This window comes from Heloderma suspectum, chromosome 5, assembly GCF_057233095.1.
Source record: "Heloderma suspectum isolate Gila_16-S chromosome 5, 16-S_ref, whole genome shotgun sequence".
NCBI lineage: Eukaryota > Metazoa > Chordata > Lepidosauria > Squamata > Helodermatidae > Heloderma > Heloderma suspectum.
The window spans coordinates 126,353,803-126,381,247 of NC_139462.1; the positions used below are offsets into that span (position 1 = coordinate 126,353,803).

At 44.7% G+C, this 27,445-nt stretch overlaps 1 protein-coding gene across 1 annotated transcript; it reads left to right on the forward strand.

Moving 5' to 3' along the window:
- Window positions 1-1,534: 1,534 nt before the first annotated feature.
- LOC146344392 (somatotropin) lies at window positions 1,535-19,260 on the forward strand. The gene is made up of 4 exons (XM_084860369.1): window positions 1,535-1,817; window positions 7,413-7,529; window positions 12,470-12,631; window positions 18,846-19,260. Exons 1-4 carry the CDS (start codon window positions 1,734-1,736, stop codon window positions 19,044-19,046), a joined length of 564 nt encoding a protein of 187 aa, XP_084716495.1. The 5' UTR covers window positions 1,535-1,733; the 3' UTR covers window positions 19,047-19,260.
- Window positions 19,261-27,445: the final 8,185 nt, after the last annotated feature.

Consider the following 27,445-nt stretch of genomic DNA (forward strand, 5'->3'; position numbering starts at 1 on the left):
CACACATTACATTAACAGATGTGCCCTGTGATCATGTTATGCAATTTGACAAATTGTGCTTGCTTACAACTTATCTTCCATATACCTACACCTTTCCTTGATCTTTCAGGCCCAAATTCAGATGGGAGGATGGAGTGCCTCAGACCAGCAGAGGTGCCCCACATTGTCTAGGTCCTGTATTGCCTTATGAAGCAGCTTACTGTATTGCTAGAGAAATCCTCCTGTGAGTTGACCCAGGCCTGTTTGCTGTTAGCAGCAGTACCACTCACACAAGTACTGCATCAGAGGAAATTCCCTTCTCCCAGGGTTTAGCCCATCCTGCCAGCTACTAATGTAAGCAAACAAGCATGAATCAACTCACATGAGGGTTCCTCTAGCAATACAGTAAGGCTCAGATGCTTCCTAATGCAAGACAGGACTAATGGGTAATCTTTTCTGGTCCCAGGCACTCCACCCTCCATATCTGCATTTGGGCCTGAAAGACCAAGGAAAGGTTTAGGTGCATGGATGATAGGTTGTAAGCAAGCTCAATTTGTGATATTGTACAACATCGTTAATCATGCAGCATATCTGTTAAGGTATTAGCTTCCAATTTCCTTGCTTTGTGGAGCTTGAACCAACATGAGATAGCCTTAACTTTGGTCTTAAACGGACAGGTTTTAAAATAATTAAATCATAGAATGTTTGAGTAGGAAAAGACAACCCCAAACCACCCATTCATGCCTGCATTAAGAACCCTAGCTACGTTCTTTTTATTGGAGATGGATGTGATCTGGAGAGATATAATTCAGCTACTGAGTCCTTCTGCCAAATCTTCCCCAAAAGTAAGATGAACTTTGGACCTGGACATATGTTAAACTCAGTCAAAGGCTGGTTATCTGCCATGAGCATTCTCTGAATGAAGTCTCTAAGGGTTTAATCATTCTCCATCCCTGGTTTAATGCATCTGGGAAAAAGTCAAAGAGCATTAAAAAGGTTGTTGTGTGACTCAGTCGTGACGCAACTCACAGTGACATAACCAGAACTATCTACAACTCCAGTTACTAGAAAAAGTTCAAGTTAAGCAAAGTTAGCTTCATTAAAGAACTGAGGCCTTGTAAGGACTGATTATATTTGATTAAAGTGTGAAGTGTGTGTGTGTGTGTATATTCAGATTTCTGTATATGTTAAATCTGAACAATACAACAGCTCAGATTTGGTAAACTTTAGCTTTGGTCACTTGAAAAGGAGCTGAATTCTTTTGGAGGTAAGCTCAAGGCTTCACTTGGGATCTGGCTAGGACAGCCTTTCTGAAGCTGGTGCCCTCCATATGTGTTGCACTATAACTCCCATCATCCCCAGTCAGCCCAGGTAATGACTGTGCTGGCAGGGGCTATGGGAGTTGTAGTCCAAAATCTGATTGGGGAAGGCTGGCTTAGGAGCTCAGCTTTAGCAATGTGTACGAATTTGCAAAGGAGTGCTAGCTGCTTGCATTGCTTGTTTTAAGCTACAGACCTATAACTTCCTGTAAGCCCCATAAAACTCAATGGAACTTATGTCTGAGTAGATATGAACAGGATTGTGCTGTTAACTGACTTTCCTCAGAGCTCAGGCTCTGCAGAGGACTCCGCTTTGATCTAAGAAGCTCCGCCACCTTCATCTTCTTTGCAGGATCTAGGCCTTCTCCTCTGTTTATCTTTGCTTTGTTTATCTTGGCCCTCGAATGGCCAGAGGGAACCACAGCCTTTCCGACAATGCCCCTCTCCAGCCTGTTTTCTAATGCAGTACTAAGAGCCCAGCATCTTCACCTTCTTGCAGCAGACACCTTCAAGGAGTTTGTAAGTAATGGTGCATTGTTTGGGACTGCCACCCTTTTAATTTATGTCATCATTCCTTCTAATAGTGAACTGGGTTGGTTAACTGTCTATCAGAGTGGAAGTGAGCAGGATCAGCCAAAAATAAGGGAGTAGTTTGTACATACTTGAGGGACTCCCTGCGTATGCAGAAAAATATACTTTTTAAAGTTAAAACAAAAATGTATCTTCTCCACCCTGCAAAGGCCTGACACATACCTGTTTGCCTCTAGGATGAATGGAATGTAGAGGTATGAAATGGGGGCCAGGTAGGGTGAGGCGGGGGGCAGGAGGAAGCAGGTATGGGGTGGGTGAGAAGAAGCAGGGCCTGGCCTTCTCCAGATCTTGACCCTACGTATCCGGGGTGGTGGCGGAGGGGGGATTTAGGGTTGGCGGGATGCACCACACAGGGATGCTTCAGGACAAAGAAAAGACAAAAGGGGGACCTTAATTGTTTATTTCTACATTAAATACCTAAATATATACATTGTATATAAGACACAGACACATGAAAAGACATAAATACATTAAAACATACAAATAACATATGCATTATGTAATCAGTACACTAATTCCTGCCAATAATCTTAATTTAAAATGTTAAATACTCCTTTAAAGACATATCCTTTTAAAATATCATAGTCATAAAACTATTATCCCCATCGTTTAAATCTATTACACTTTTTAACATATTGAAACCTCAGTTTCCACCTTACTATTACCACTTTGTATTTTTGTTTTAATCTGAATGCTACAGAGTAGTTTAACTATTTCAAATTTGTCCCACATTTTCTTAATTAATTCAGTTCTAGGTTTATGATTACACTGCCATCCTTTCACAAATAAAATGCGTGGAATTGCAGTTCTGTGTAGGACCAGCTGCTGCTTCTCCAAATGAAGAGCAGCTTTTACATGGTTCTGTAGGCAAAGCAATGGTCCAGGCTCAAATTTAAATGGGAAAAAATCATTTAGCATCTTCATCACCATTCTCTGGACTAATTTTGCTTTCTTATTAAGGGAGCAATCGTATGACCCCTAGACATTGTTTGGCGGCCATAGAATCGTGGGGATTCCCTGCTCTCAGGTCAGAAGGGGGAGTTGGAGATCCTCCCCTCCTCCCGCTTTCAGCCAGTGTGGAAAGAACTGCACCAGCTGGCCTCCAAGGTCGGAAGATCGACCTCAGAGAGGGAGAAAGGAGCATTCCAGTGAGAGGGTTGGGGACGAGACCAGAGGGGTCAGGATACGAGCTATCCTGAGCCTCTTCCAGGTTCTTTCCCTCTCCCTTCGAAACACCGTTGGTGGACGGGGACAGGGATCACCCCTGCTGCTCTTCCTGCCTTGCTGGCTCCAGTCTCGTGAGGGCACAACCCCTAGGATTCCACCCTAAATGACCCAAATCTGAGCTCTCTAGCTCTATTTAGCACAGCTTGGGAAGACCTCATCCCACCTCACCCCACCCCACCCATACATTGAACAGCATTATAAGCCTCCTGTTCCAGGAGCTGGGGGCACATTACACATGTTGTTGCAGGTCCCACTTGCATATATGATTTTAAAAGTTTTACATTCATTAAAAGGTGCATTGTACAACAATACAGAGGAATCTTTTATGTCATATTAGTTCCAATAAACAATAAAATGTGTAATTTTTAGGAAACTCAATCAGTATTATTTCTCCAGTGAACCATGCTTAAACGTTTGTGCAGTTTCAAGAACTTTTGACAGCCATTTCACTGTGGTAGGTACAGAGATGCTGCTTTCAATCATAGATTAACCAAAGCGGAGTCTATGTGGAAATAGAATGAGAAGCGCTTCTGGTATTATCCAGATTTTCATGAAATCGCTTTTGGTCTGTCCCAGGCACAGAAGCAAAAAATGTGGAGTAAACACTACCTTAAAACCTGCTTTTCACAGGTCAAACTGCACTTTAGTCTGCCTTACTTTGTGGTTGGTTGGGTGGAGTCCCACTAGTAGAAGTGAACGTCATCAACCCCCTAGATGCTTCTCAGTCAATGAGAGAGGCTTGCTCCCACCCCTCTCCATTCTCCACAGCTCAGGGAAGTTTAACGGAAGAGATGAGTAATGTTGCATAGTGTACCCTACACCTCTCTCCCTCATATCCACCGACTACGAACCAGCAATATTGAAGTCCAGGGGCAGACTGACGGGTGGGCAGACAGGAGGCGCCCCGGTCCTGCACAGAGGGGAGGGGCTGGAATTGCCTCTCTCTGCTAGCGCTCCGGCGTCGGCAGCGGGGGCTACTGCTGCTGCTGCCTCCGCTTCCCCGACCCAAACTAAGCCTCCTCCCCCACAAAATCACACACACAGGGGACTGTTCTGAAGGGGAGACAGGAATGGATCAGCAGCTGCTAGCTGTGAATGGAAAAAGCAAACTGCTGTGTTACTCTGAAGGGGCGACCCAGCACGATTCCGTGACTGAGAAGGTTTGTTCCCAGCCCTGTCCAGGCTCCCTTGCTGTACTGGCCACCCTCTCTCCTTCCCTTCTGGGTATCCCTTAGTTGTAAGTGTACTGTGCCACTGATAAGTTGTAGGTGTATCACAGTAATGTGACTGCGAAATACCGCAGCTGCAGGCTGCCCTTTCTCCTTCGGCTCTGTGTATTCTTCATTGTGCACTACATATAAATGGGCTACTCCACTATTGTGAATGAAACAGGGCTACTGCTATTATAAATGGGAAAAGGAGGCTACTTATTGTGAAAGCAGCCCTACTGCAAATGGGGAAAAAGAGGGGAGAGGTCGGCCCCACCCCTTGACCACCTCACTTGCAGGTCACAGGCAGGTCACAGAGGTTCATCCAGGATTTAATGTGGGGGGATGGAGCACACTGCTGCAGAATGGCTCCAGAGCCACATATGAGAAAAACAATGGAGTAAAAGGATTTTCCAAAAATGTGCATTTTCAGGATGGATGTGTGGTGGACTGGCGACAGCGTCATCTGTCACAAACGACCCCAATGCGCTCTACCACCGTATTAAATCAGCCATGTTGATTGGCCCCAAGTCTCCTGCAACCAAAAATGTTGGATCCTTGGACAGGACCACCAAACATGATAAATATCTGCATTTTGGACCTCACACTTTCAATACTTGAATATATTTACCTGAATTATTAGGTGGCTTCAGACAAACTCCCTCACATATCCTGTATGTTCTTCAAAGAGTCCATCTTTGTGCTTCTTATCAGTTTGCTATTCTGTGATGGGCACTCTCCACTTCCATTCCTGGTCTTTTAAATTGTTAATTTGGGTACAGCCAAATCTGTTCATCAGATCCCCTTTGAATTCCTAAGGACCCAACGTTTTCTGGGTCTTGGTCCCATACTTCATCCGGAAATGTCCTCCTGGGCCATTCAGGCAGATCTACACTCTTCTACACCTCCTAATGTTATTCAAGAAAGTACCATAATTTAGTTTTACAAGCTGATGCAAAAGTCCACACCTAAGTATCTAACAAAGCAACTTGTGCTGTTTCAGGCCTGATTGTTTCAAAATATGTGTTTGGTGGTACATTCAAATATATTACCTTAATTAACCTTGCTAACCTGACAGTACACCATAACACTCAGTTACATCGAAAAGTTGAACTATCAGTTGCAGGGGGTCCTTCAAAGAGAGCATAATATTGCCTGTATAGTGAGGCATCTTCTTCACTGGCTTCTGTCATACAGAGACAAGACAGCTTTAACGTAATTATTAGCTCCAACAGCTAATAGCAGAGGCTCTGATGCTAATGCAAAGGGGATGGTGACAGTCAACACAGCCTTCTGTGTCAACTTTTGAAAATCTAATAAAGGGCAATTTGGGCATCTCTCACACCCCTGATTTTGAAAAAGATAGAGGGTGATTTATAGTGCAATGTCTACTCTATGCAAAAATAAGTCCCGTTGAGTTCAAAGGTGTTTACTTCCAAGAAACTGGGTGTAGGATTGCACCTCCCACTCCCAGGGTACATATTTCTCATTACACAAGACCTTTCAAATATTATTCCTAAATTTTAGCTGGAATCTGTGAAATAGCAAAAAAGCAAGTACATTTCGCCACGTGCAGAGTGCATCTCCCCTTGCCACTGGGTTACCATGCACATATTGAACTGAGGAAGAGATCTAAGAGCAGTCTGAATTCCTTCACGACAGATGACATTGTCACCAATCCGCTGCCAATCATCCGCTTCTCTCTTGAAAAGCTGCATTTTCTGAAACTCCTTTTACTCCAACGTCTTTTTCCTGAAAGCAGCTCCCTGGCAGTTTTGCCACAGTGTGCCATGTCCCCCACACACACACATTAAATTCTGGGTGTGCCTCTGTGACCTGACAGTGATGTAGTTAAGGGGGTGGGATGCCCCATTCTCTCTTGTTTCCCCAATGGAAGTAGTTTTTCCCATTGAGAAAATCCCCAGGAGTGCAGCAGTGACCCCTTGCATTACCACAGTAGTCGGGACGCTCATTCACCTTAGGTAGCCTGCTTTTAATCTTTAACAGATCCCCCCCCATGCATGTTTACTCAGAAGTAAGAAAGAAATCTTGCTCCACCGCAGTGAGTTAAAGGCTAACTCGCCCTAAAGCGCTCTTTCACTTCTCCAATGCTCTCTTAAATCACACAATTGTGATGTTGTGCTTCTTTGATGTTCTGTAGTTTCTTTGATGTGCTGATGTAAAGTCATTTCTCTGTTGTCAGTAATGATCTTTCGGGTTTACAGAGCTTCTCATTGTGAGCAGGGAGAAGGAGAAAGGAGGGGTGGGAACAATAACTCCACAGCAGAGTGCTGGAATGGGGCAAAATTGGGGTGAAAGGAAGCTCTGAGGGGGACCCTTCAGATGCTGCACTTGAGAACCAGGGATTTTGGCTTCTTCAGGGAAATCTGCACACGTGAGGAAAATTAGTTGTTCTCCATTCATAATAATGTAGTAGCAAGGGGGAGCTTGGACAGGGGAGGGAAACAAGCCTCTCTCACTGGTCGAGCAGGCCCCTGCCAGTTTGAAGATGTTCAGTTCTACTCACCCCACCCCACCCAGGAGTATGTTCCTTTCAACCTGTGACCCCTGAAAACCGGATTTTAAAGGTATGCTACACTCAGCTTATCTTGCTTTATGTATCCCTGACGGTCGAAAGCCAATTCCATGAAAATCCGGGTAATACTCCAACGTGCTTCTCATTCCGTTGTCGTGAAAATCGCCCCTCGCCCGATGGAGCCTTACCATGAAGCAAGTTAAGGCAGCCACATGTTATGGGTGCCACTAAGGGCAACAGAGCAGGAGGGAGACAGATCTGAATCACAGGGACAAACAACTGGGAAGTTATCCCATGCAAACACTGTTGAAATAAATAGAAGCTGCACTGAAGTGCCCTTGTGCAGCTCCATTTTATTTTAGAGAGGCTTGTGCAAGAACTTTCCAGTGAAGCATGTCCCATTGTCTGTTCAGGCACAAGAATGTGTCCAGGCTGGTTTGAACCTCACTCTTTCTTTAGATATTGCTCATTGCCATCCTTTCCCCGTCTGAATTAACCATGTGCGCGTACACACACACCAATTTATCATGGCATTTTGTGGAATTTGTACAGGAACGTTCCTACATCCCAGAAGACCAGCGGCACTCCAACAAGAACTCTCAGTCTGCATTCTGTTACTCTGAAACCATCCCTGCACCCACAGGGAAGGACGATGCCCAGCAAAAAACAGTAAGTTGTATCCCACACTGCCTTATTTCATGGAATAGCTGCACTTATGTCCAACATCTGGAATCTTGTGTTTTGTGTGTACAGCTTCCCACTTCCTAAAACAACTCCCTGGAACTTTGGGGGAGAGCCCAAACTACAGACATTGCTGGACTCCAGCTCCCATCAGCTGCAGCCAGCATGGCCAACTGTAGTCCAACACATCTGGACTGCACCAAGTTGGGGAAGGCTGATCTAGACATACAGTGCTGACCTGTAAAGTAGCATCCATTTCCGCACAATTTTGTATTTGCAGACTCCCCTGCACCCAACAGTCTGCTTTGCTGAGCATATCCAAACTCTCACATTTCTCTCCAGCCCCCATCTGAGCATGAGGAGTGTGTCCCTCCCATCTACCAACTACCTAATTTCCATTGCAGAAACATTTTCCAGCCATTAGTGCCCATTGAAGAAAAGTCCTCAGCCAACTCTAGGATCATCAACTGGCCATCACTGCTCTGCTCTTTAGCAACCTATTAGATGGGGTTCTCTGTATAAGTGTGGTGTTTTGTCCCAAATGGAGCCACTGGGGCTGTGGATTCTAATCCTGTTCTCTGGCCTGAAGCATAGCAGGACTGTCAATACCTCTAGAAAATTTGCAGGATAAATGTTGCTGTATGTCCTCACCCACACGTGAACTCTGACACGCAAATTTCACATGTACATGGAATGTAGGACCAAAAAGGGACCTTGACAAAAGTGTGGCATGCACACAGTGGATTTTTGCACTAAGCTTTTATTCAAATGGGGAACAGCTGCTTCTAAATTTGGGGAATTTAGCTCAAATGCTCTTAATCTGGGGAGATTAGTTCACATTCAAAAGCAAAAGATTTATTTTTGAAGGCTTATTCTCAGACACACGCATGCATAAACATTCTAGCAGAGAAAAATGGCTTGATACTGTGTAGCAGGGGTCCCCAATCCCCGGGCCGCAGACCGGTACCAGTCTGTGGCCTGTTAGGGACCAGGCCGCAGTAGGGGTGTGGGAACCCCCTTTACCTTGGGTCTGAGCGGGGGAGGCGATCTGCCCCCCCCCCCCGGAATCCTCGCTAGCCCTGGCCGGCTCCGCTCCGCAGCAAGTCCACAGAGTTGCTGGCTGGCTCCAGCTGCTGGCGGACTTCCAGCCACTGGGACACAAATGGCGTCTGCATAGCGGATGCCATTTGCATCCCTGTTCTTTGCAGTAATAGGCTACGTAAAGATTTATGTAGCCATTTGCGTCCCTATTCCTCAAGTAATAGGCTACGTAAATCTTTACATAGCCTATTACTGCAAAGAACAGGGACGCAAATGGTGTCCGCTATTCGGACGCCATTTGCTTCCCAGCGGCTGGAAGTCCACCAGTGGTCGGAGCTGGCCGGCAGCTCTGTGGACTCGCCACGGAGCGGAGCCAGCCAGGGCTGGCAAGGATTCTGGGGGGGGGGGATCGCCTCCCCCCCCCCACGGACCCAAGGTAAGGGAGGTTCCCACACCCCTACTGCGGCCCAGTCCCATTCCCCCCCCCAGTCCATGGAAAAATTCTTCTTCCATGAGACCGGGCTCTGGTGCCAAAAAGGTTGGGGACTGCTGCTGTACAGCCATCCTCCTAGCACATGAGGTAGGATAGTTATTCCTAGCAGATCTAACTAATGGCTAGAAAAGACACCATTTGGAGGAATTCACATCTGCTGAATACGGAGGTGAGGTAGTACTAGGGAAATGGCAGAGATGGGACTGGAGGCCTGAACATGACATGGGGAATTGCAGGGGCAGAAATGGATAGATTTAGAATGAAAAAGAAATAAAGCATGAGATAGCTATAAGTACCTGCCCCAGAGGAAGGGGACCTGGAGAACCACATTTCTGGATTGGGTTGCCCAAGTTTGTACGAAAATGCTGTGAGCACAGACCACCCTCTGTGATCTGTGTCTTAGCTGCCCGCAAAGTGCAGAAATACGGGGCTGTCTGTTCTCAAGGGTGACCAAGTGGTCTGAGGCTAGGTTATCTGGAAAATGCCAGCGGACAGAATCCAGTGGTGATCCAAGGATAACTAGGTCTCACACTGAGGATTTGGAGACCAAATAGAGGACCCACAACAATTTGGTCATAACTAGATTGAGATGGAGAGAGTTTCTAAGCGAGGGCTCCTGAGCATTCCCAATTACATTAAAGTCTGAGCACTTTTTCAGACTGTTTGGTAGCTCACTTCTCGAATACATGGGCCTCAAGAACAGCGACTCATGCATGGAACATGAGCCTCCACCAGACACTGAGTGAGAAAGCTCATGGAACAGGCGGCCCTGTGCCGTGTATGGGACCTAACCTTGGATACAGAGGGTGCTTTACCAGAGGGTAATGCCTTCTCTCTCACTCACTCTCTTGGTGTGCGATCTCTCTGGGACAACAAGGCAGTTCAGAATGACAGGATAACAGACTACTGGCCCGGTAACCGTGGGCTTGATGCCAGAGTAGGAAAGCATGCTAGAAAAGAGTCTCAGGGAACGATACAGGCAGCCTAATTCAGGAGTGTCAAACCTCTTTCAGCCCAAAGGCCAAATCCAATTTGGGCAGGGCAAAAACACCAAACATACCAGCATATTGTAGCTTCCAGCTCTCCCTGCCAGTAATTCAGCCTTCGGAGAGGCACCTCAACTTTCCAGAATCTGGAGAACATGCACAAACCCTGGGAAACCACCACACAACTGGGGAAAGGGGCTGGGGAAGCATGCATGGCTGTCTGCGCAACCCCAGGGGACTGGGCTGTGGTCCCAGGTGGGCTGGATTTGGCCCGCAGGACTGAGGTTCAACACCCCTGGCCTAAGTGGCTCCTAATCGGATTGGTCCAAGCAGACAGCCAAATGGAAGAGTGAACCATGACCACCCAAACTCCAAGGGAGTTATACTGATTTGCCCAAAGAATCCACAGGCTTGGTCGCTCAGGGGCTGGAGTCAGGCTGGGTTTGAATCCAGTGGTCAAAGGTTGAGACTCCTGAAGAGAAGGTGCAGGGAGGCTCCCTGCTGCTTGATTACATCGACATCTGGCTAGCTATTCAAGATAGCTTAGCCCAGTCCTTAGAGCAAGGAGTAGTTAAGGACACTTAGACTAAAGCCTGAGCTTTGACCTTGCTGACCTGCGAGGTGCAAACACTTCAAGATTGGGTCATTTTTCCCACCAGGGCATTTAACTGGCCAATTCAAAGGTATCGTTATGGGTAATCAGCTGAAGGATGGCAGGATAGCTGGGGAGGCATTCACAAGACTTCCTGCCCCCCCTCACAGGGAGACCCTCCCTTTAATTTAAACAAGACACAACCACACATTCAAGGTGGTTCTTCACTGTGCAGCTTTCCAGAGCCTAGTTATAATTCCTGGCAGCTATGCTAGCCTTGCCTTCTAAAACAAAATGGATTCCAGAGCCAAAGCGTCAGGGTAATGTCCCATAAATCCAAGGCACAAAGTCCGTGTGAACAAAGAGCCAGCATGTTTGGTGCTCCTCTGTAACAAAGGCCAGAACTCAAGCATTTTACAGGAGCCTTCCCACGTGGTGCCCTCCAGACACATTGGACTAAAGTTCCCATATTCCCCAAGCAGCATGGCTCCAATGACAGATCTCCTGCCATTTTTAAGAAAGTGTTTTAGTAGCTATGTGATTGGGACTGTGGTGCTGGGGAGAGGGGTTTTCTTTTTGTTTTCAACCAACACTTTTCCTGCAGTTTTCTTGCTAAACATCTCCCCTCCTCTCCCCCATTGTTACCCGATCAGAGGCTTCCCAGTGTAATGTCTAGTTGTACACACAGGAGCTCATATTAAGTTAAGCAAAAGGTGGCCATCACTTCACTTGTTTGTTTGTTTGTTTGTTTGTTTGGGGCATTTTTACCCCACTCTTCAGCTGAAAAGGCTCCCAGAGTGGCCTAGAAAGATGAATATTAAGACAGCCCTCGGGCTTACGATAAAGACACAACACAAAAGGAAAAGGGATTGGGAGAGAGGAGGGAGGAGGGGAAGGAAAGCAAATGTATCACTGACCGATGTACTGGGCTAGGTCGGTCTCCCCCCTGCGATGATGCTCTACCTGGGAGGCAGGAGGTGCAGCCCTCAGTGGCCCTTGGTTCTCCGGCCGATGGGTGAGGCCAGGCTCTGCAGTCCCAGGGAACTGCCAGTTGGAGCTGCGTGTTCTAGCAGGGACGGGTGGAGCGAGCCCCCTGCAGCTTGACGCCATTTCCCTACATTTGCATTTGAGTTCTAAACTATGCTGTGATCATCAAAGTGCAAGTCTTGCAACCAACGTTTCATTTTGTAATGTTCACATTTACTCCGCTGTCACCCCCGCCCCCCGGGAACCCACAGCCACCCAGCAAGCTTCATGGTTCAGTGGGGGTTTCAGCCTGACACTCCTTGGTCCTAGCCTGACGCTCCGACCACTGCACCACACTGGCTCTCAAACAGACAGATTTAAATGCCGCCTAAATACAGTTGCACAATCCAACTCAGAATTCATCATCCAAATTAAGTTAGGAGCTCTTTCCAGAAATTTGTTTCTATTGTAGCATTTCCCCTCAAGTCAGTTCATTGCTACAATGAATGTTTGCTTGTTTGTTTGGACAGACCCTCCACCTCACCCCAAGAGCTTGGAGTAGATAAGTGTGCTAATTATTACATTCAGTCCCTTCCTATCCCTTGGCAGCAAGAGCCAGCTGGAATAAAAACATAGTACTTCCAGAAGATGGACAGTTGAGTCTCTAGGGAAAGAATCCCAAAGTTGTGGGGCAGCTACCATGAACATGTCTCTGTGTGCTTTTGCAAAGCTGGTTTGGCACACAGGTGTGTAGAATGTCCTTAGTCTTAAAGATCATGGTGGAAAATAGGAGTGGTTTATTATGGCTCTCTTTTTTCATTTTGGTTTCTTCATTTATTTTCCATTCCAGGACATGGAGCTGCTCAGGTTTTCACTGACCCTCATTCAGTCATGGCTAAGTCCGGTGCGGTACCTAAGCAGGATGTTCAGTAACAGTCTAGCCCTTGGGACCTCAGACAGAGTCTATGAGAAACTCCAAGACTTGGAAGAAGGTATTCAGGCTCTTATGAGGGTAAGCACTCCCTTCGTAAGGGAATGGGTGTGAGAACCAAAGCGTTATGTCTGAATACCGTTGCAGTACTGGCCTCCCACATGAAAAAAAAGTATCATGAAGCAGGGGGGCGGGGGGGGAGACTACCACTGTCCCGCATCACTGGTTCAGCCTCCCAGCCCCAGCACTGCAGCCACACCTCAGTCACCCACTGTGGAGCTGTCTTGCAAAGGCCTGTATAGGCCTAACTTGCCTTGTCTTGCGGTCAGTTTGAGAACTGCCATATGTCCTCTCTGGTTGTTGTTGTTGTTCAGTCGTTCAGTCGTGTCTGACTCTTCGTGACCCCATGGACCATAGCACGCCAGGCCTTCCTGTCCTGCGCTCTCTCCCGGAGCGTGCTCAAGTTCATATTCATTGCATCGGTGATACTATCTAGCCATCTCATCCTCTGCCGTCCCCTTCTCCTTTTGCCTTCAGTCTTTCCCAGCATCAGGGTCTTTTCCAGAGAGTTTTCTCTTCGCATTAGGTGGCCAAAATATTGGAGCTTCAGCTTCAGTATCTGTCCTTCCATTGAGCACTCAGGGTTGATTTCCTTTAGGATGGACTGATTTGACCTCCTTGCAATCCAGGGGACTTGTAAGAGTCTTCTCCAGCACCACAGTTCGAAAGCATCAATTCTTCGGCGCTCAGCCTTCCTTATAGTCCAGCTCTCACAGCCATACATTACTACTGGGAAAACCATAGCTTTGATTAGACGGACCTTTGTCGGCAAGGTGATGTCTCTGTTTCTTACTATGCTGTCTAGGTTTGCCATAGCTTTCCTCCCAAGGAGCAAGCGTCTTTTAATTTCATGGCTACAGTCACCGTCTGTGGTGATCTTGGAGCCCAAGAAAGTAAAATCTGTCACTGCTTCCATTTCTTCCCGTTCTATATGCCAGGAAGTGATGGGGCCAGATGCCATGATCTTAGTTTTTTTAATGTTGAGTTTCAAACCAGCTTTTGCACTCTCCTCTTTCACCCTCAACAAGAGGCTCTTTAGATCCTCTTCGCTTTCTGCCATTAGGGTGGTATCGTCTGCATATCGGAGGTTGTTGATAATTCTCCCAGCAATCTTAATTCCGACCTCTGATTCATCCAACCCGGCATTTCTCATGATGTACTCTGCATATAAGTTAAATAAGCGGGGTGACAATATGCAGCCTTGTCGTACTCCTTTCCCAATTTTGAACCACTCGGTTGTTCCATGTCCGGTTCTTACTGTTGCTTCTTGACCCTCGTACAGGTTTCTCAGGAGACAGGTAAGGTGGTCTGGTACTCCCATCTCTTTCAGAATTTGCCACAGTTTGTTGTGATCCACACAATCAAAGGCTTTAGCATAGTCAATGAAGCAGAAATAGATGTTTTTCTGGAATTCTCTTGCTTTCTCCATGATGCAGCGAATGTTGGCAATTTGATCTCTAGTTCCTCTGCCTCTTCTAAACCCCGCTTGTACTTCCAGTAGTTCTCAGTTCGCATGCTGCTGAAGCCTAGCTTGTAGGATTTTGAGCATCACCTTGCTGGCATGTGAAATGAGCGCAATTGTGCGGTAGTTTGAACACTCTTTGGCGTTGCCCTTCTTTGGAATTGGAATGTAAACTGACCTTTTCCAGTCTTGCGGCCATTGTTGAGTGTTCCATATTTGTTGGCATATTGAATGCAGCACTTTAACAGCATCATCTTTTAGGATTGTAAATAGCTCAGCTGGAAGACTGTCATCTCCGCTAGCTTTGTTGTTAGTCAATCTTCCTAAGGCCCACTTGACTTCACTCTCGAGGATGTCCGGCTCATGTTCAGTGACCGCACTATCATGGCTATCAGGGATCTTTCCTGTATAGTTCTTCTGTGTATTCTTGCCACCTCTTCTTAATCTCATCTGCTTCTGTTAGGTCCCTGCCTTCTTTGTCCTTAATCATGCCCGTCTTTGCACAAAACGTTCCCTTGAGATCTCCAATTTTCTTGAAGAAATCTCTAGTCTTTCCCATTCTGTTGTTTTCCTCGATTTCTTTGCATTGTTCATTTAAGAAGGCCTTCTTGTCTCTCCTTGCTATTCTCTGGAACTCTGCATTCAGTTGGATATATCTTCCCCTTTCTCCCTTGCTTTTCGCTTCCCTTCTTTCCTCAGCTACTTGTAAAGCCTCATCAGACAGCCACTTGGCTTTCTTGCATTTCTTTTTCGTTGGGATGGATTTCGTTGCTGCCTCCTGAACAATGTTACGGACCTCCGTCCATAGTTCCTCAGGCACTCTATCAGGTCTAATCCCTGAAATCTATTCCTCACCTCCACTGTATATTCATAAGGGATATGATTTAGGTCATACCTGAATGGTTTAGTGGTTTTCCTTACGTTCTTCAATTTAAGCCGAAATTTTGCAAGAAGCAGCTCATGATCTGAGCCACAGTCAGCTCCAGGTCTTGTTTTGACTGACTGTATGGAGCTTCTCCATCTTTGGCTGCAAAGGACATAATCAATCTGATTTCGATATTGACCATCTGGTGATGTCCATGTGTAGAGTCGTCTCTTGTGCTGTTGGAAAAGAGTGTTTGCTATGATCAGCGTGTTCTCTTGGCAAAACTCTATTAGCCTTTGTCCTGCTTCATTTTGTACACCAAGGCCATGCCTGCCTGTTATCCCGGTGATTTCTTGACTTCCTACTTTAGCATTCCAATCCCCTATGATGAAGAGGACATCTTTTTTTGGTGTTAGTTCTAGAAGGTGTTGTAGGTCTTCATAGAACCGATCAACCTCAGCTTCTTCGGCATCAATGGTTGGGGCATAGACTTGAATTACTGTGATGTTGAATGGTTTGCCTTGGATTCGTACTGAGATCATTCTATCATTTTTAAGGTTGTACCCCAGTACTGCTTTTCCCACCCTTTTGTTGACTATGAGTGCTACTCCATTTCTTCTAAGGGATTCTTGCCCACAATAGTAGCTATGATGGTCACCTGAATTAAATTCGCCCATGCTTGTCCATTTTAGTTCGCTGATTCCCAAGATGTCGATGTTCAATCTTGCCATCTCATGTTTGACCACCTCCAGCTTACCTTGATTCATTGATCTGACATTCCAGGTTCCTAAACAATATTGTTCTTTACAGCATCGGATTTTCTTTTCACCACCAGACACATCCGCAGCTGAGTGTCCTTTTGGCTTTGGCCCAGCCGCTTCACTCTTTCTGGCGCTACTTGGAAATACCCTCTGCTCTTCCCCAGTAGTATATTGGACACCTTCCGACCTGAGGGGCTCATCTTCCGGCGTCATATCTTTTAGCCTTGTGATACGTTCCATGGGGTTTTCTTGGCAAGAATACTGGAGTGGGTTGCCATTTCCTTCTCCAGTGGACCACATTTTGTCAGAACTCTCCGCCATGACCTGTCCGTCTTGGGTGGCCCTGCACGGCATAGCCTATGGCTTCACTGAGTTACGCAAGCCCCTTCGTCACAAAAAGGCAGTGATCCATGAAGGGGGTCCTCTCTGGGCTTGTGCACAAAAATGTACACATTCCGAGATACACCCATGTAAGGCACCTTTGAACGCTGGAGGTGGTACATCTTGGTAGAAGTTTTTTTTCCTTTTTATTTTAAATATATTTGAATATATATCCATATATCTAAAGAAGCATCCAAATGAAGTTGATGACTGTAGGATATACATTCAAATGCAGCAAGAGCAGAAAAATCTGAAGAACACTGGATGATAGGTGGTGGGTGTTTTTCCTTCCAGGCTTGAAGTATGAGTCTCTTTGCAACTGAAAGGGCTCTCGAAGTCCCCTTTTGCTGTCCATCTGTTAATCCCCACATCATGGGAATATAATTCAAAAGTCCACAAACATCTGCAATTATCACAGAACAAGATTTATGCGAGCAACAACTTCTAAACAGAAAGACGCCACCACAGGGCATGCATACATCTTATGCTTCAGCAAGGCATTGTCCACATTGCATCTTGGCACAGGTGACCCGATAATGCACAGACCCACGCAGGTCTCTTCAAGAACAGGGAATTTTATTTGACACACAAGTATCAAAAATATACAATGACTGCTCTGGGGAATTAGTTGGTTTGCAAAAGGTATTGATAAGAATTCCAAAATGGATTCCATCAGTTCACATATTCTAAACAAATTAAGTAAATGTAACAGAGGGCAAGTTGGAGAATGTAAATATCCATGCACCAGGTTCAAATGGAGGAGAAATTAGCTTTAAAGTCCACACAGTGGCTAGACCAATGGTGGTGGTACGAGGAGGAGTAGGCCGCAGACATGTGTGGAGTGTCTGAGTTTGCAAAGAGAAAGAGAATGGTTCAGGAACAAGCTTGCAAGAGCGGGAAGGAGAAAAGAGCTCACAAAGGTGTGTAGCTGGCAGTGCACCTTGCGCACAGTCACTGTAACAAAAGGGGAGGGAAGGAGTGGGATCACCTATGCCTAGTACACACACTCACTCCAATTTCCAGTGCCTTGTGCACAGTTCCCTTTCTGCTCCCTTCAGTAATTTTTCTTGTGGACCATTTGTATCTTATCAAACTGTCACAGAGACTCCAGGAGTTCTGATAAGATAGAAATGGCTCACTGCTGGAGGGGAGCACAGGGGAAATCAGTAAGGGAGCCTGCAAGCTCCTTCCCACTGGACAACCAGGATAAGGGTGCACTGAAGCAGCTGAGTGTCTGACCAAACGCTAGTTCAGAAACAGAGCAAATTGCCGCAGACTAGCACAAGCATACAAGAGAAAAGAGGGTACAGAGGTGGAGGCTACAATTTGTAGATGGAAGACATCGAGAGGAGGGGTCTTGAAAGATGCATTTCTTGGTCTCTCATTAGATCCATCCCACAGATGAAGCTGGGGCGCGGTGAAGCTCCTGCGGTTTTGTGGGGGGAGAGGGGTCATTAAAAGGGGCTGCAAACAGCTCACTGCTTCAGCTAAAGCAGGGCCTTTGGGAGACAGAGCGCGTGCTTAGAGAGAAGGGTGTCTGACGAAGATTGGGCAGAACCCAAGCTCCATGGCTTAGTGATTTCAGCTGGGTGAGAGCCAATAGATGCAATGAGGATGAACTGGGCCTGTCATGCACCCAGAGCGATTTCAGGAGCAGAGTGGTGCCTTGTATGTTGCATTTGGATGGCCAGGAAACCAAATGGCTTCAGTGGAGGGGGACCAGCATGGATTACTGGAACCAAGTGAGTTATGCAGCAAAGTGGGACCAGCCAGAGATACCAGAACGCTGAGAGCTCAAAGCCCAGGGGTCTTCTCAGGTTTAACAAAGACTACAAAAGGGACAAAAGAGTCTGAGTCCAATAGCAACAAAACAGTTTTATTTATTCATTTAAGATCATTTTTTGGCTGCCTTTAAGGGTAAAACTCTCTCAAGGTGGCATACAGGATAAATCAAGCAAAACTATACATTCAGACAAATAAATATTCAATAAAATACTATAAATGACTGTAAAAAAGAATACTCTCAAGGCCGTGAATGGTGGTTTCAGACTACCAACAAGACTGAGAGGACTTATTGCTAAAGCCATCAACGGTCCTGAAAGGGCTTAGCTCGGAATGGGCACAATCTATTCAGGGCAGCACTGTGCCTCAAAAGTGTGGTGCTAAAAATTTGGAAATTCCCTGGCGATTATTAAGTCGCACCTGGAGGGAAATCATGCTGTGCCTGGGATGTGCATGCTGATCTATTTTTTGGATTGCTGTGCCCAAGCTAATCATGGGCCAGTTACTCAAGTATCGCTACATTCAGTAGTGTTGCTCAATCTGGACCTGACTATGTGATGCAGTACTGCTGTCCCTATGGCAAGATTGCTTGCTCAGTTGTCCTGCAATGTCTCCAGGCCTTGACTTGCTCCGTTCTAGGTGGAGTCTCCTAAAGTGAAGACACCATTTTCTGCCAAATACTGAGGGAGCTGTCTATGCATGCTCCAGTGCCAAGCATCTTGCTAATACCAGGGAGGCAGGTCTTAAATAGCTTGCCAATACTCAGCTCCCATTGGCAGGTCTGCACGAGGCAGGCAAAGCCACAGCCTGCCTCCTCACTTCCCCCATCCCTAAGGGCCTCTCCCCATCCATGTGTGATATGGGTAGGAAGTGGTAGCTGTAACCAGTACTGAAGCAAAAGCTGCCACATTTGGGATTTTAAGCAACATTTCATTTTAGCTCTTCTGTGGTACATGTACCGTTGGCAACAACGTATTTTCACAGGAGCTAGAGGATGGGAGCTCCCGTGGTCTTCAGCTCCTCAGACCTACCTATGAGAAATTTGACGGCAACCTCCGGAATGAAGGCTCTTTGCTGAAAAACTATGGTCTTCTGTCTTGCTTCAAGAAGGACCTGCACAAGGTGGAGACCTATCTGAAAGTTATGAAATGCCGGCGTTTGGGGGAAGTTAACTGCACCATCTGAGGGCAAAAAAAGCTGGCGGCCCACTTTTGCTGCCATTTTCTAAGGCCTAGTGGAATGACCCTTCCGCTGATGCCTCTGCTGTGACCTCCTGCATACCTGAGCCAAGTCAAGAGCACCTGCTGCATTTCATAGCTCTGCTGTTTGCGAGGACCCTCTCCGCTCTGTACTTGTAAAAATAAATGCAATTTTGTCTCTGAATAAATGTTGTAAGCCCAGCCTGTGTGGAAGTTATATGACTGCAAATACAGAATGCTGCAAGTGAAAGCATGACACCCGAAGACAGTTGCATTTTAACTGCATCATGTGAAGGCAGAGAAGAGCTCTCCACTCTGGCTTTTCACACCATATCCCAAGGCCTAGTGATAGCCATTAGCTTATGGCTAAACATTCAGGGAGGATGGTTCTATCAGTGGCCATGATAGCTAAGTGGAACCTCCAAGTCTATAGACAGTGTACCGTGAAATACCAGATACTGGGGGCAAACCGGGTAGAGCTGCTGCCTTCATGTCCAGCTTGTAGACTTGCATGAGATGCTTGGCTGGTCACTGCTGGAAACAAACTGCTGGTTTAGCCCAGCCTTCCCCAACCGGATGCCCTCCAGATGGTTTGAACTACAACTTGCAGCATTCCTGACTATTGGCCATGCTAGCTGGGGCTGATGGGAGTTGATGTCCAAAGCATCTGGAGGGCACCAGCTTGGGGAAGACTAGACTAGATAGATCCTTGTTCTTATCCAGCAGGGCTCCTCCTTTGTTATTATGCAAAAATGTACAAACCCTCTTTTTAAAAACCTATGCAATTTCTGTGGAGCATGAGGCAGGGAGAATAACAGTGAGTGAGAGGAAAGTGCTGCAGTTGCACTTGGAAGTCAAGCCCTCAGAGCTGGAAATTTTTACCCCTTCATTCCAGATGCATGCAGGTGGATAGCACCTCGAAAACAATGCAGCGATTACTCGAAGCCAACATGGATTTGTCAATAACAAATCCTGCCAGACGAATCTGATCTCATTTTTTGATCAGGTAACCTCCCTTGTGGACTGTGGGAATGCTGTGGACATAATATACCTCGACTTCAGCAAAGCTTTCGACAAAGTGCCCCATGATATCCTGATGAGCAAACTAGCCCAAAGTGGGCTAGATGAAACAATGATCTGGTGGATCCACTGTTGGCTACAGAATCGGACTCAAAAGAGTGCTTATCAATGAGATCTGCTCAAACTGGGGATTGGTAATAAGCAGGGTACCACAGGGCTCAGTCTGGGGCCCAGTGCTCTTCAACATTTTTATTAATGACTTGGATAAGGAGGTGCAGGGAATGCTGATCAAATGTGCATATGACACAAAAATGGGCAGGATAGCTAATACCCTGGAAGACAGAAACAGAATTCAAAGTGATCTTGATAGGCTGGAGTGCTGAGCAGAAAACAACAGAATGAAATTTAATAGGGATAAATGCTAAGTTCTGCACCTAGAAAAAAGAAAACAATTGCACAGTTACAAGATGGGGGGGGGATACGTGGCTCAACAAGACTACAGGCGAGAGGAATCTTGGAATTGTTGTCGATCACAAGCTGAATATGAGCCAACAATGTGATGTGGCTGCAAAAAAGGCAAATGCTATTTTGGGCTGCATTAATAGAAATATAGCTTCCAAATCCTGTGAAGCACTAGTTCCCCTCTATTCAGCACTGGTTAGGCCTCATCTGGAGTACTGTGTCCAGTTCTGGGTACCGCACTTGAAGAAGGATGCAGACAAACTGGAGAGGGTTCTGTCAGGAGCGCCCTAGCTGCCTCTTGCAGTCCCCACCAATAGCCAACTCAGGACACAGACAATGAGGAATTCTTTCTGAGACTTTATTCCTTTATTACTTTATGACTCTTTCAGAATACTAATCACTAGTGACAAAGCAAGGAACAGCACTGGGGAAAGATAGCAGAGTAGCCTAAGCTCCAGGTTAGGCAGTTGGTCCCCGTCTGAAGGAGAATCACAGAAAGACCCTGAACTTATGGGCTAGGGAGAGATCCTCCCTCTTTCCCTTGGGTCCTCAGGACGTGACCGTTGTTTGCGCGCCAAATGAGCGCTACGCCTCCTTTCTGCGTCCTCCATCTGTTGTCACTCCCTGTGTCTGCACCGAGCATCCAGCAAGCCCCCCTCCAGCACTCTCTCACTGCCAGGGTCACTATCTATCCCAGGAATGCTGGCAGGAGGAATCTCTGCCAGCTGCTGTGCTTGTGAGAGATGAGCGAGCTCCTCTCCCACGTATTGCTGTTCCTCCTCAGAATCAGAACTGCTCTGGGGTTCTATTGGCTCAGTTTCCTGACAGGTTCAGAGGAGGGCAACGAAGATTATCAGGGGACTGTAAACAAAGCCCTATGAGAGAGACTGAAAGAACTGGGCATGTTTAGCCTGGAAAAGAGAAGACTGAGGGGAGATAGGAGAGCGCTCTTCAAGTACTTGAAAGGTTGTCACAGAGAGGAAGGCCAGGATCTCTTCTCGATCATCCCAGAGTGCAGGACATGGAATAATGGGCTCAAGTTACAGGAAGCCAGATTCTGGCTGAACATCAGGAAAAACTTCCTGACTGTTAGAACAATATGACAATGGAACTAATGACCTAGGGAGGTGGTGGGCTCTCTCACTCTGGAGGCATTCAAGATGAAGCTGGACAGCCATCTGTCAGGGATGCTTTGACTTAGATTCCTGCATTGAGCAGGGGGTTGGACTCGGTGGTCTTGTAGGCCCTTTCGAACCCTACTATTCTATGATTCTATGAGGGTGGACAGGAAGGGTTAACTTCGTTCATTCCTGTCTGGTCCACCCTTAGCTGACATCCTTGCAGGGCTGAAGCTACTCCCCCTGGAGTAGCAGTGCTAGCTTATGACACACCGAGTCCCCAAACACAGGCAAGTAGCAGTAAGCAGAAAATCCAGCACAGAAGGGCTTTGCAGAAATGAGTTTTGCACAGCAAGAAAAAATGTGCTGGATGCAGAGTGGAGGGGATATCATCTGCCACTAAGGCACAGTAGAACTGGAGTAAATCCCCCGCGTAGATGCGGCCCCACTCTTACTAATTTATGGAATTCACTACCACAACATGTGATTGCCACTACTTCAGACAGTTTTAAGGAACGATTAGACCTGTTCATAGGGGGCGGGTCTATCAAGAGGTAGAAGTAATGATAGCTAAATGGAGCCATCATGTTCAAGAGCAGTATAGCTCTGAATACCAGGCAAGGATAGTTTCTGCCTTTGTGCTCTGCTTGTGGGCTTCCAGTGGCATCTGGCTAGCTATGGCTGGAAACAGAATGCTGAACGAAATGTACTCATGAACTGATTCAGCAAGGCAATGTTTATGTTGCTACCAAAAGGATAAAAACTTTCTCTTCATAATTTGCACCATGTCAGCGGGTACTCATGGTGGCTTAACATTCCAAGTTACATTGAGTTGATCGAAAACCCAACCTTCAAATATAACGGTCAGACTACAAGGGAAGTGAGGGGTTCTGTGATTTGCATTCCTGACAACTTTTTGTTTACAAAAAGAGCTGGAGGGCTCCGATACGCACATTTGAATTGGGGTGTGCGTGTATGCTCCTGTGCCACTGGTGCATTACTAGTAGGGACTTGCATGGCTGTTTTTTGTAAAGTAAAAAGATGTTGGGAGTTCCAATCACAGAACCATCGCATCACATGTAGGTTTTTAAAAATATTTATTTTTTCCAAAAGAAATTATGCATGCACAACCCCCCCTCCGCACATTCTTATTAATTCAAAATCCCTCCCCAATCCCTCCCCCCAGCAAAAGCAGTTTCAGGATTCTTCTTCTTTCTTTATTTTCTATTTCTGTTCCAGGATAATATATTAAGGGCACAATCATATGGCTGCTAGTCAGTGGCTAGATGGCCATAAGAGAGGTCGGTTTCCAGGAACCAACCTCAGAGCCCGCGCTCTGAGGTTGGTTCCCTGAGCACCGACCTCCGCCTCCTCCCATGCTGCCTCATAGGCAGCGCAGAACAGCCCCATGCTCTGCACTCGGAAGAGGAGCGCGGAGCAGCAAAAGCGGGGGTGTTCCTGGGGGCGTGTCGGGGCAGGAAACGCCAGTACAACACATCCTACATGTTGTCCAGCTGCTGCTTCTCGCGCTCCAAAGTCCCATGGCTAGACAGCCAAAATCGGCTGTCTAGCTGTAAATGCAGGGTGGCTGAAGCGCAGAGGGGACAATCCCCTCCATGCTTTTCCTGCCCTGCATTGGATACGCGGTCGCCTCCGGGTCTGACAGGACTGTGCCCTAATTCATCCTGTTCCATTCCTTTATTGTCATCTTATTTTCATGAATCCCATAGATTTCTATAGGCTTCCACCAAGGTTGTTCCATTTAACTCTTTTTTCATACAGTCTATATATTTTTGCCAGTCCTTCTTGAAAGTGTCTCTTTTCTCTGTGGACATTTAGTTTCTGTGTTAACTTTTCATTTATTGCTATGTCCCAGATTTTCTTTTTCTGCATATTGTTAGCATCTGGACTGGTCTTGTTGACAGCTGCGAGGCAATTAATTGCAAGTAATTGGAAAATTACTTGCAATTAATTGCCTCGCAGCTGTCAACAAGAAACCAATTAATTTTTTTCTCTAATCTCTCTATTTTGTTTTACAAACATTTTCAATAAAGCTAATTCTGGTGTTTTACAAATCTCTTGAACAGTAATTCTTTCTATTTCTTGAAAAATCTTGTCCCAGAATTTTCTAACCCTCCTACATTCCCACCACATGTGTATTTGAGTACCGTTAATTCCACATCCTCTCCAACACAAAGATGATAGATTCTTATTCATTTTTGCTAGCTTCACTGGTGTCAAATACCACTTCTGAACCAACTTTAATCCACCTTCTTTTATTTTGGTGGATATTGCTTGAAAGGTAATTCTATCTAAAATTTGCTTCCAGTCTTCTTCCTCTATCTCCTCATCAATATCTCTTTCGCATATCTGCTTTATTGTTACATTTCCCCCTATCTCCTGCTTTATCAAAATTTTATATATTTAGGTTACTATACCCTTTTTGTCCTAACTGATAATTATCTACAAATTTTCCCCATCCTGTTAAATCTCTTGTATTTTGCCTTCTTATCCTTCTAATTCTTATAAATTTACTGACTTGCATCCATATTAACCATGACATTCCCATACTTTGTACACGATTATTCCATAATTCTTATGTTATAGGATTCTGCTATTCATAAAAATTTCGAATTTGGCTCACTCTTATTTCTTTCCATTTATTTTTCCCCACTGCTTTTCCTTTTATATCAAACTCTGGGTGCACCCAAATTGGTATTAATGGAGAAACCCCTGGCATTAGTTTCTCTTTCGTGAAGTTCCATATTTTTAATAATCCTCTTATTGTACTTCCAGTATTTCTTATTTGTTGTTTTATATACTTTTTAATATAAAACATATTTTGTAATTCCTCTTCCTTTAATCCCATCAGTTCCCTTTTATTTCTATCCAATTTACCCTCACCCCTTCCTTCATTATTGTTAACATATGTCTTAATTGGTGCACATCATAATAAGTTTTTAAGGGTGCAATCCTATGCATTTCTAGACAGAGAAAAGGTCTACAACCTCCAGCATGCCCCAGCCAGCATTGCTGGCTGGGGCATGCTGGGAGTTGTGGGCCTTTTCTCTGCCTACATGCATAGGATTGCACCCTCAGTGTGGCATACCCCATCTTCCTTCTTGCATAGATCTGTATCTGTACACCTTTGCTGTCTGTGGCCTTTTAGTCTTATAAATAAAACTTCCTATGCTGTTTTGCCATGTTTTAAACCTTTTAAATTGATTTTTGTTTGGAAGCACATTAAAAAGATAAGTAAATTTTGGTAATACCATCATTTTTATAGTCATAATCCTTTCAGAAAGTGCTAAATTTATCTTTTCCGATCTGGCTATGTCATTCTTTATTTCCTTCCATAGCTTCCCATAATTTAGTTTCAGCACATTCTTCTGTCTTTTAGGGACTCCTAAATATCTAAATGCTTTTGTTACTAAGGGAATATCTGTCATTTTTGAAATTTCTGTTTGTTCCTGTGGTCCTATATCCAGGCACATCAAATCAGATTTCTTTGTATTTACCTTGTCCTGCCACCTGTTGAAATTATGTTAATTCTCTTATAAATTCCTTTATTCCCTTTTCTGAATTTCCTAATGTAAATGAAATGTTGTCCACATATAGGTTTAGTTTAAATTCTCTCTCGCCTGTGAATATCCCTTTAATGTCTTTATTTCCCCTTATTCTGTCAGCCAGAAACTCAATTACCATTGTAAACAAAAGTGGTGAAAGGGGGCACCCCTGCCTTGTTCCTGAATTAAGCCTTATTTCTTCTGTCTCTAATCTATTGTACCTTATTTTTGCTGTTGTTTGTATTTATGTCGCCTCTATTACATGTTTAAACTTATTCCCCATATTATACTTATTTAGCAGACTTAATATAAATTTTGGATAAACTATATTGAATGCCTTGTAAAGATCAAGTATCATTATTACAACTGGGATCTTTCTTGTCTTACAAATATTTCCTAATTGGATCTGCAATAAATCTTTAAAAAAACACACACATATTGATCTGAACCTATACAGTCATTAATAACTTCTTTCAGGCATTTTGCCCATATTTTAGTAAATATCTTATAATCCTCACAGTAGAGATATTGGTCTGTAGGAGTCTAGGTTACATTTATCTTTGTTTAATTTGGGTATCAGTGTTATTATCGCTTGTGTCCATGTTTTCAGGAGTGGGGCCCCCTCTTGTATTTCCCAATATAATTTCTTTAGCTGTGGCACCAACACATCCACAAATGCTCTATAAAATTCACCCATAAACCCATCTCGGCCTAGTGATTTATTATTTTTAATTATTTTATAGCTTCTTTAATCTCCTGTTCTCCCATCTCAGCTTCTAATAACTGTTTCTGTTCTTTCTTTTAGTGGGGGTATTTTTATTTTGTCTTGATATTCCTGAATCTGCTTTATTTCTGTTTCCTTTCATAAAGATCTTTATAATGACTTTGTAATAATTTCCCCATTTCCTTTTGATCATATGTTTTAATTCTTTCTTTTTTATTCAAAGCTAAAATTCCATTCCTAATTCTCTTTTTCTGGACTCTGTTTGCCAACAATTTTGAGCTTTTTCCTGTAAGCTCATAATACCTTTGCTTGACATATAACATGTCTGTCATTCTTTTATTTATTTCTAATACCTCTCTTTCTTTCTTCAATTTTTCCATTTCTTTTCTGATTCTAGTCTGACCAGTGTACTTGTACTGCTCCATTAATATGCTAATTTCTTAATCCAGTGTCTCCTTCTCCTTTTTCTTTATTAAACTTAGCTCTTTTATTGTTGCCTTACCCGCTTCCCATGTAATTGTTTCTGTTGTTTCCCATTTTCTTTTCTTCAAAATATCTTTCTATATTCCTTTTTATCCTAGCTTTAATATCTTCCTTAGTTAATAATATGGGAGTCAGTCTCCATATATAATCCCTTTCGATTTCTTGATCTCTCTCTACATACATTTTAATTGGGGCATGGTCTATTACTTTTATTTGTCCAATTTCCATGTTTTTAAGCCTTTGTAAAAAAGTGTCTGTCATTAAAATTGTATCCAACCTACTGAAACTTTTATAAACTTCTGAAAAATATGTATGAGTATAGTCATTAGAGTTTATTTCGATCCAAGCATCGTAAATATCATATTTTTTTCCAAAATCTCTATATACTGGGATACTCTTCTGTCCTGCTTTAACACAGTTCTTCGTTTCATATTGCCCATTGGTATTGCCCCCTGCAGATTCCAATTTAAATCTCCTGCAATTATTTTTTCTGATTTTGAAAATCTGTTAACGTTAGCCAAGATCTTCTGTAGAAAATTTAATCGACTTTATTAACCATATGTTCAGCATTCCTCCACTTCAGAAATTTCAGCTAGTACTGCCTACACACTTTCAAGCCTATCTTCACAGCCTTGAGGACTAGAAACCTGTTTTTTGCAAATTGTCTCAGGATGTTGAATTAAAAACTAGATTTTGTATTTGCGCAGTGCACCCGCAGAATCAGGACACACACACACACACAATGCTGAGAGTGGTGTGAATGACTAGCATGGGTCATATGCATTACCCCATCCTTTTATCCCAGCCCAGTGGCATGGGAAAGAGCTCTGCTGCAGCAATTCTTACCTTGCCAGTGAAACACAAGGAAAGGGTCCTCTCATTCATTCACTCACAGACACAAACACACCCATTGACCTAAGCATGACTTCTAAATGATGTTTGTGTAAAGCAAAAAAAGTTAGACTATCAAACAGTTGAAAGTTTTGTTTTATTTTTAAAAATTGGCTGGAAG

Excerpts from the sequence above, each read along its gene's own strand:
- LOC146344392 (XM_084860369.1), top strand. The coding sequence starts at position 1,734 with ATGCCCCTCTCCAGCCTGTTTTCTAATGCAGTACTAAGAGCCCAGCAT. Across the intron at positions 1,818-7,412 it reads CAGACACCTTCAAGGAGTTT|GAACGTTCCTACATCCCAGA; the intron begins GTAAGTAATGGT and ends GAATTTGTACAG. Across the intron at positions 7,530-12,469 it reads ACGATGCCCAGCAAAAAACA|GACATGGAGCTGCTCAGGTT; the intron begins GTAAGTTGTATC and ends TTTCCATTCCAG.